Raw genomic sequence first — 9,351 nt, forward strand, 5'->3', positions numbered from 1 at the left:
CCGCGACCCGACCAGAGCCCTGGGATCTGGAGACGTCAAAGAAGGGTCCCCAGAGAATTTTGATGACTAAGCCGATCACGAAAACTCCAGGAAAGCGTGACTGCGTGCTTTTGGTGGGCAGTCCACATCACGCGTCCACTCTGAGCATCGCGACATTTAATCAACTGGCAACATCAAAATCGCCCAAAGGGAAATTGCCAAACAAGTATTGACTGTTCAGGGTGCTGCCCCGCTCCACGAAATGCTATCGTCTCTCACATGGATACTTTAATAAACCGGCCCTTTGACTCAGTGTCTGCTGCGTAACATCTGTGCTCGTCGCTCCAGTTCTAGGCTATACTCGATCGTTGTGGCGTTCACAGTCGATTCACCCACTGGTCGCTCACCGTTGGGCTAAATTATTTGACTTGGCTCATCCAAACTGTTGCAGCACACACCTTAAGGAAACCCACCTCAACCAGCTTTTGTTTTTCTTGCTATGAGGAACTCCAATTTCAACTTCACTTAAACCCCCGGCGCTATGCCTGCTCCAATTGTGTACGATGGAGTCAGCGGAGGGGGCAACCGTGATGACTTGCTCTTCAGCGGCATCAAGTTCTGGCTCGCTCTTCGTGTGCCTAGCAGGCTCAAATTCAAGGAGAAAATCCAGGTCAGTTAATCGCAAAGTGAAAACATCATCAGCCCCACTGTAATCTAGTCACTAATAATAATGTGCATTAGAGTAATGGCGGCGAGGTTGTCCCCATGGAGCGGCAGGCAGACATTTTGATTGCTGATGACGCTGCCCCCAAAAAGGCACCTTCGAACTGGGACTCGTATTCATGGAAGTTCATTGATGCCGCTATTGAGAAAGGGGAGCTTCCCGACAAGGCAGACTATCTGATTCCCAGACCAACATCGGCTGCCACTGCCACACGAGCATCCATACCCGCAAACGGTAGCTCCAAGGGAACACGGACGCCATTCACCGCCGAGGATGACCGGATCCTCACGGAATGCGCGAGGAGACAGTTGTGTGCTCCCCAAGGCCCCGGTATGAAGGGATCCCTGAAGGGGATTACGTTTTGGGCAGACTTTGCCGCAAAAGTGTGTCTTTTCTTCACTCTGATGACTTTTGAAGGGTGAATTTTCAACTGACATTTCTAACTGCAGAACCCTAGACATACTGCGCAATCGTGGAGGGATAGATGGCTCAAGAAACTTGCCCATTTGCCAGGCAATGATGAACCACTGGATGCCGAGCCAGAGGAGACTACCGCACATGCTAGCAGGGAACAAACTGCCTGCGCACTCACTGAGTCAAGCCCACGCTCAAAGAGTCCTCGGCCCAAATCAAATCCTCAAGTACCACTCGCAAAGGCTCGTACGGCCAAAGAAGGCGGCCGACAGAGATTTACTCCAGCCGAAGACGAGGCTCTCATTGAGGCTGTTGATGAGGCACGGAGACTAGGTGAGAACATTGGTGGCAAACTGTTTTATGAGGAATTTGCAAAAGCGGTATGTTGGTCCCTCGGCATTGTCCAATATGGTTTGATATCTGACATTCCTTGACCGCTCAGAATCCCACGCACACTGCTGAGTCCTGGAGGAGCCGCTACCATCGAACGCTTGCACCAAGGCTTTTCCCGGACGGATTGCCTGCTTCAGATGATCAGCCAGAGGAAACTCGACGCGTAGTCACAAATACAAGCTATAAAACTAAACACGATCGCCGTGACCAACCGGACAACTCTCGCGGCCAAGCCTCACAGGCCAATGATGGGGATCCCACCAAAAATGCGGATGATATTGAAGATCCCCCAACTCCCGAAGCCCGCGAGGCTCAACCACGGGAAACCAGGACTCCGCCAGCTCAATCACCCAAGTCCGCTGGGGATAGCGAGTCGATGGAGAGACACCACAACCAATCCCAGACACCTACAACACCAACGCACGATAGGCACACGGCAATAAGAAGCGACGAGATTGACACATATCACGAGTTCTACGACTTATTGGGGGAATATGTGAAAGTATGTCCGAACACAATCGACACGAAGCCTCGTATTCGTGGAGTCAGACTTGATCTGTTCAAGTTGCAGCAAGCTGTAGAGTCACAGGATGGGGACTTGGACGAATGCGACTGGTCACTAGTCTGTGAAGACATTGGATTTGAATCCCCCGACCCCGAGTTGGCCAAAACGGTTGAAGCATGCTATCGAACCAATCTACAGGGCTTTATAGAATTCTATCTTGGCTTCGAGGAAGGCTGCTCGGAGTTGGTTTCGCCAGAATCAGACTTGGGCAGCAGGATTCTTGTGAATCAAGATGAGGGCTCGGGATTGGATACGGTTCTCCCCCAGGCATCTTCACCGGGCCATGAAGAACATATAGGTTCCGATGACGAGCTACCCGAGGTCCAGTTCGGACCAAGATCGTCGCCAACTCCACGACATCTGGGCAAGCGCCATAGAACGACAGAAGCTGTCAATGGACGACGGAAACGAAAGCGGTTGTCTCGGGATCTTGAAATCCCTGACACGCCCCAAGTTAACTCAAAGCTCCGGGATCAAACTGCATTTGATGATCCTGAGAACGGTGTCAATGAGGAAGATGAAGGCGAAGAGAATGGGGATTTCCAGGGTACACAAGACCCATTGGATAACTCTTCCTCGCAGCAATTAAGATCAGAACACGGCCGATCTGTCTCAAGCCGAAACAATAAGCAGACATCAAGCCAGGACAATACAACCGCCGGGGCAAATGGGCGAAACAAGGCCCCAATCGTTGAAAAAGGTGAACCCGTGCGGTATGCAGACCGTGACAGGCCCCCAAAGCAAGGTCAGCTGCCAGAAGCACTGGCAGCTACTTGCCGTATCAACAAGAATTTTGATCCAAAATCGGCATCCTCTCGGACAGTCTCTGGGGTCTCTACCCGCCTGACACATGGAGCGAACCTTCCCCCAAGATCTGCACAGCCTCATACAATTCCTGTGCGCTCTACACCAGTAAAGAAACCTTTCAAACTTGACAAAGAAGCCCCCGTGAGACCCCGTGTATTCTCCACACCGAAACCATTACAAAGGCCTACTGCAAGCAAGCCCATGGGGATGAGTTCTCCACTATCATCTATACCCAACGACATACTCAGCGACATCATATCACCCCTTGGCCCTAGAAGGCAGCCCGCCTCTCTTGTAACGCCATCGGCGTCTTCAAGACGGGTCCCCGACACATCTAGGCGGCCCTCGGCGCAGCGAAACTCGTTGGGAGGCTTGCATTATCAGGCTCAAACGATATTGCCCTCTATCGAGGGAGGTCACGACAGCATCGCTTCAACATCCAGATGCAGCGAAGAAGTCAAGCGCTTGGCAGCGCTAGGCTATCGACAAGATTTTATCAACAAGCTCCTGCACGCCACATCCGGGGACGTCACGGTGATGAAAAAGGTATGCGAGCTCAAGGCGCAGAAGAAGGCTATGGGCTACCGTGCTGCCGGCCCATCAGAAAGCATGCCGAACATGCGGGGCGTTTGGACGGCAGAGGAAGATAGGAAGCTCATCAAGATCTACGAGTTTGATCAGATGGACGACGCGGACAAGACTGCAGTTGCCAAGAGGACCAAGGATCAGGACGAGAGGGTGCTCAAGCAGAAGCACGGTTGGGAGGGTGCGCTGGAGGCACGGAAGAGGTTCTTGATGCGATAATAGCATATTATTGATGAGTGACGATACCCTGGACACTAGCAGATGCGTCGTGTAAGGAAGGCATATTCTTGATGGTCATTTTATCGTTCAGTTATTTTTCGGTGCGATGCAAGCAGGGAGTCCGGTCTTATTTTGATTTTGTGATACCTTTTATACCCAGACAAATAGGGGCTCAGGCCACGTACACCTAAACATCTTTCAAGCATAGGGCGGAGCATACACAAATCCAGCACTCAAAGCTACCGGACAAGATCATGCCAACAAGTCAACATAGCCACTCCCCTCCCTCCTCGGCTTCGAAGCCCTAAACAACAAGACCATCCCAAACATCCAGGTGTCGACCTCCTCGAATTCCTTGTTCAACACCTCCTCAAACTCCTCCCGCGTGTCATTGATGTTGTTAAAGATGCCCTTGCGGTTGTACAACCTAAGGTACCAGCGGCTGAACCAGCCTGTGGCGTGCCTCTCGCCCAGCACCGTGCAGCCCGACAAGACGCCGTGGTCGGCCAGCAGCGCCTTGTAGGTGGAGATGGCGCGCAGCTTGGCCGGCCCGCCGGGCACGCAGTGAAAGAGGTTGAACATGCTGATGGAGTCGTACAGACACGACCTGCTACTGCTGCCGGCCTCGCCGCCGGCCTTTTCAACCCGGGCCCGCTCCTCCTCCACCACGCTGGCTAGCACGGGCGGCAGGTCGGCGACGACATCGGCCTCGACGCACGTCGTCTCGATGCCCGGCGCGGCGGCGCGAACGCGGGCATCGGACGCGCGGAGCGAGTTGGCGTTGATGTCCAGGAGGGTCAGGTGCTGACGGTGGGCGGCGGCGCGCCGCCAGGGGCTGGCGAGGACCCTGGCGGGCAGGTAGCCCGTGGCGACGCCGACGTCGAGGTGGCGCCGGGAGAAGTTCTCGGCGAAGAAGGGGAGGAGCACCGCGTCGGTAGGGCAGCCCCAGATGTAGCGGAGGTTGAAGCCCAAGACGTAGTAGTCGTACACCCAGGTCAGGAGGGTGGGGGAGTACACGGTGACATAGGCGCGGTCACGAGACGACGCCATATTGGAGAGACGAGGCGTCTTTTCTTTTTTTCGCAACGCAGGGGGGAAAGGGGGTCCTTGCTGCACTGCGATGAGACTAAAAGACCTGTACTCAGGTGTGGGATTCCCTGCTTTGGGTTGTGCCGGGGACTTTGAAGTAACTGTAAGTGCTGTGGTACCGTAAGCTAGGTGCACCACAAGGAGCGCTTAATGACTTCTGTAGGGGAGGAGGCTTGCTACTAGTGCATGGGTCCAAGTGCTGCTCCAGCTGGATTTCCCAGCTTCGGTCGGCCCAGAAGATATCTGGTCGCAGTTGCGCGTCCTTCTCATGCTTCAGATGAAAGCGCGTCAGCCGACTTTCTGCTGATTATTTGCAAGGGTCTTCCTTACTGTCCCCCATGACCATCTGTACAGGACTCGATAGATCGGATCGCAGAAGTGACCGCATCTGTAATAGTATGAGCATGACTCTTGCGTCTCAATAACGGAGTAACAACATATGTATTTGCATGTTGGTCCTGTTTGAGCTGTTCCAGAGTTGTATTGGGGTGTTCCCAGGTCGCACCCGAGAGCTTCCAGGGCATTCGCAGCCCCGAGTCAGCGTTCTGCATGATTTAAAGTGGTAAGTGTGCCACTTTGCACCGTAATTTGACCGCAACCACTGGAGCTCCACCATCTCAGCCAGTAGCGGCTGTTGCATCCCGACAACCCCAAGAATTAAACCATGTGATGAGGCACAGGACTAGTGGATGAGCAGAAGTACCCTAAATCGAGGGTTGGAGGCCAAGAGAATTGTGTCACAACCTTCCACCAATAGTAATCGCAATGCTTCCAATGAAGGACGATAGGAGAATTGTACATATGATATCTCTGGGTATATAACAGCGGTGAAGCTGCATGCGATGTATGCATGGAAATGTATTGGACATGTTGGCATGGGTATATTGTGACCAATGATCAAATAAAAATGGAAACAAGAAGAGTTAAAACCCCATCCTGAACCAAGTATACTGGCAAAAAAAGGCCAGCTGGTGAGCGGTTGAGCACGAGTATGGAGCGGCTCTGCTGAAATCGTTCGATAATCTTTGCAGTAGGCGCATGCAGGGTCAGGACCCGCCGCGACTAACAACAGGCTCGAACCTGCAGTATGCTCGCTATCATTTTGGCGGCGGTGGGACTGTGAAGGAGATGTTGGAGGAAGCAGCCGAGTCGCTCATAGGCTTTTGGCAGGAAACGGTCATTCTGAACAGCACCACAGTTAGTGACCTGTAGCTTCCATTCTTGGATGCAGCAAGTGCATAGTTTTTGTCCTCATAGTGGACACCGGGGCTGTATCTTTCTGCAGTGATATTCCTCGGCAGGCACAGAGCCAGCCGTAATCGAAGTGCCGGCTGTGATTTCGGGAATTGCAGGAAAAAGTCCGGGTAACTCACAAGGTCATGTAGGAGTGGAACTTGGGATCAACAATTTCTTTCTTGACGTCGTCAATAAGGCGGTCGAGGGATTCCTGTGACCATCCCAAGGCCCCAAAAACAGGCAATGATAATGGCTCAATAACACCAAGCCAGTTCCTTGTCATCAAATTGCCTATGCGCTGCAGCCTCTTGCCTGGATAACAGGCGTTTGTCGGTGCCGCATATTTGTTTTCTTGTATGTTTACGAAGCCGGCCAGTCGTAGTATGCGCCTGTATTCAAGTGGATAGAATACAGATGAGCCGAGCTCTCGAAGGCCTGTTCAGGAAAATAGTTAGCCCCAGGAAGGGACAAGCAATAGAGCTCAAAGTTTCACAGAACAGTGCTTCAGTCGCCCCTGGTGGTAGTATCGACACTGTGTTGTGGAGTGGACTGGGAGGGACAAACCTCTGCGAAGTACTTTGTTCCATCGCATGAAAGCGCCTCCGTCCAGAGAATGATCTGGGCTTTGGACGTGAACAATCCACTCTGTAAACTCAGCCCAGCCGCCAGGGTTCAAATTCTTGTGGAGCAAGTCATCAGTACCGATTCTGTTGTGAAGGAGCTGCGGATCTTTTCTCACAGAGTATATGGATTCGACCAAGTGACCCTTTGCCTGCATATCTCCCAACATGCGTACGTGGATCAGGTCGAACCCCTCTTCAAACTCCCAATCCTTGGTTGCGTCCATGACCATAAAGGTGCAGTTCTTTGGCTTTGATAAATGAGGCTTGACATACTCGATGTCGATGCCTATCACTGTCGTCTGTGGATGTAGTTTCGCTGCAGTCAACCGAGAATACAGGATAATTGTCAGTCATGGTCTACCCTGTCAATGTTATGCATGTCTGTGGAGCCTCGGATTTTCGGGCGACAAGTGTTGCAGTGACATGGCACAACTAACCATATTCCTGTGCAAGATATGCATGTTAGCCAAAGTCGAAATTTTGCAAGTATTTGATAGACTTGTGTACGTCTGCATGTGGAGTGCATGATGCATAGGGGAAAACGGGTTTGGTTCCACTTACTATTGCCCACGTACCAGGTCCTGTGCCAACATCCAACACTCTCCTTGGATTGGTCAACGGTGCCAAATGGTACTTGTCTTCAAAAAGGTCCAAGATGACTCTGTGCTGAATTTCTGCTGGTTCAATCTGGTTAGCGAGCTGCAAACTGGAGGAGTGATGTGACTTGAGAGTCAGTCATTCATCCAAGGCCTGCAAGTATGTACCATTTCTGTCGTGTTCTCGCTTCAAGGGTTGTGACGGATTAGCTTTCACTCGAATGGTATGGATGTGCGTGGAGCACTCATGCCTCATCCTACCTCATCATTTGGCAGGGAACCATATCGCGCTACAGAGTGTTGAAACTTGGTTAGCCCCGGTTTAGGCAGGTCGGCGAACTGGAAAGGAAAGAAGCATTTTCAACTTACGCGCCGAGGTTCCTAATTTCTTAGACAAGTACCGGAAAAATCTCTTGGTAGTCGATTTTTTTTGTTTGTGTTCTCTGCCATGTTCGTTAGTGATATGGACGTGTCAAAAAGTTGTATGCAATAAGCGCGACAGCACACAAGCGTACGGTTCAAAAGTTTTGCTTGGGCTGGCCTCATCAGATTCGTCGGAATCGACCTTGGGCCAATAATCGCCCGCCTTTGTTCGTAAGTGAGTTCATGTCAGCTATTCAATCTTGAGCCTCATGCTTGATGGTTGGTTGAAATGGGCACATTTTCGTCTGCATGCAGATTAGATTGTATAGTCGTTGGTCGCGCTTCGGTGCCTGGCAACAACAACTTCACTGATTGGCAAAAGCAATAGACGGCTTAACGGTGCATTGTTAGGGTCGGCGGTGTGAGTGGAGGTGGATGAGGGGTGATGCAATGTGCCAAGGCAAGTTTGGTACTCTTAATTGGCGAAAAGTTTTGGAGATGAAGATGATCTTCCGGGCAGTAGAGATTTGGTCCAACCGTACAACTTGTTTGGTCGGCACTTGCCCATTGCCGCAGGACTTGTATCCAGATCTCGATAAAAAAAAACACTAGGCTACTGAGCGGGAGGCTGGGAGCCGGACCGGCCAAAGAAATTGGGTGGCAACGTGACGAAGAGGCAAGCTTGGGAGGGCGGCGCATAAGAAAGGAGAAGAAACAAAACAAGATAAAAATAACAGTAGACAAAAATAAAACAACACATCACATACCAGCGCAGATGAGCCAGACGAGAACTGAGAATAACTCCCAGAGTCGGTAGGCACTCGGGTTCCAGAGCCATAGGAATCTGGTCTGTCGGTGTGACTTCCATATGGGTTGTGATGATGCGGGGTAGGCGTATTGGTATGCCTATCAGTCGCTCTGCTGCTGCTCCCGCGCCGCTCTGCGTCCAAGATCGACCACGTCGTAGATGCCGTATGAGGAGGCTGCTTGTCGTCGCCCTCCGACGCCGCCGAGCCGGTCTCCATCACGGGCGATGCACGTGAGGCGGCAAGGTGGGTGTCGCAAAACAATAGAAGCAAATCCCACCACGATTGATTGGGAGTCGCCTGGCAAATTCCTCGAGGGCCCCGCGCGCTCGCGTCCTATAACCTCCTATCCGAATTCGAAAAGGCTATATTCGTATGTGCAAATATGCCCTGTTTTTTTTTTTTTTTTCTAACAAAAAAATTTACTTTGCTGTCGTCCAGTGGTCGAAATGAACCAGGTGTTGTTAGTTGTAGGCAAAAAAAGATTAAGTCCCGGCCAACTCTATGTTTATTTGATTCGCCGTCGTCGCGGTGTCAGGGGAGAAGAGAAGAAAAAAAAATCAGTCGCTTGTGCGACGACGGGAGCTGTGTCTTCTTTTCTCTTCGTGACTCTCTTTTCGTCTTCAATTTGGTCGGCTCTGTCCTTTTTTCGCGGCTGTGGGACGCAGACGGAATGCCGTAACGTAAGTAGCCGTCGCCCTTTAAGTGCCCGGTTTGATGCTCGACAGCGGATCCGTGTCGACAATAGGTAAATTCAGAAACCGAGCAACGGCTTCCACCGCGCGTCAGCTGGATAAAGTACTGTCTGGTAGAATTTTCCTTTTTCAATGCGACCCTCGTTTAGGTCGCGTTTCTTTGTTTCTTTGGGTTTTCTCCCTTTCTTCTTTTTCATGCATCGCAAAGAGGCGCGGCTGGATCTGCCTTTTGTCATTTTACGACCTCACACCGAGCA

The 9,351-nt window shown here is 51.6% G+C and overlaps 3 protein-coding genes across 3 annotated transcripts; 1 reads left to right on the top strand and 2 right to left on the bottom strand.

Annotated features, from left to right (window-relative positions):
• The first annotated feature begins 139 nt into the window (after positions 1-139).
• On the top strand, positions 140-4,185 carry MGG_00809 (uncharacterized protein). Its single transcript, XM_003718127.1, has 4 exons — positions 140-649; positions 721-1,086; positions 1,153-1,497; positions 1,560-4,185. Exons 1-4 carry the CDS (start codon positions 521-523, stop codon positions 3,684-3,686), a joined length of 2,967 nt encoding a protein of 988 aa, XP_003718175.1. The 5' UTR covers positions 140-520; the 3' UTR covers positions 3,687-4,185.
• On the bottom strand, positions 3,939-4,736 carry MGG_14657 (uncharacterized protein; the record flags this gene model as incomplete). The annotated part of the gene is made up of 1 exon (XM_003718128.1): positions 3,939-4,736. One exon carries the CDS (start codon positions 4,734-4,736, stop codon positions 3,939-3,941), a length of 798 nt encoding a protein of 265 aa, XP_003718176.1.
• A 1,136-nt stretch (positions 4,737-5,872) lies between these two features.
• MGG_14658 (uncharacterized protein) lies at positions 5,873-8,618 on the bottom strand (the record flags this gene model as incomplete). Its single annotated transcript, XM_003718129.1, has 11 exons — positions 5,873-5,957; positions 6,149-6,446; positions 6,576-6,690; positions 6,751-6,950; positions 7,072-7,078; positions 7,196-7,308; positions 7,399-7,417; positions 7,492-7,520; positions 7,600-7,673; positions 7,746-7,816; positions 8,361-8,618. The coding sequence occupies 11 exons, from the start codon at positions 8,616-8,618 to the stop codon at positions 5,873-5,875; spliced, it is 1,269 nt and encodes a 422-aa protein (XP_003718177.1).
• Between the last annotated feature and the right edge of the window lie 733 nt (positions 8,619-9,351).

Source organism: Pyricularia oryzae, chromosome 5 (genome assembly GCF_000002495.2).
Source record: "Pyricularia oryzae 70-15 chromosome 5, whole genome shotgun sequence".
Classification (NCBI taxonomy): domain Eukaryota; kingdom Fungi; phylum Ascomycota; class Sordariomycetes; order Magnaporthales; family Pyriculariaceae; genus Pyricularia; species Pyricularia oryzae.

What these genes read in the sequence shown, in the direction of transcription:
- MGG_00809 (XM_003718127.1), top strand. Translation starts at nt 521, where the DNA reads ATGCCTGCTCCAATTGTGTACGATGGAGTCAGCGGAGGGGGCAACCGT. An exon ending in GGGCAGACTTTGCCGCAAAA is followed by an intron (nt 1,087 to 1,152) that starts GTGTGTCTTTTC and finishes TTCTAACTGCAG; the next exon opens with AACCCTAGACATACTGCGCA. An exon ending in ATGAGGAATTTGCAAAAGCG is followed by an intron (nt 1,498 to 1,559) that starts GTATGTTGGTCC and finishes TTGACCGCTCAG; the next exon opens with AATCCCACGCACACTGCTGA.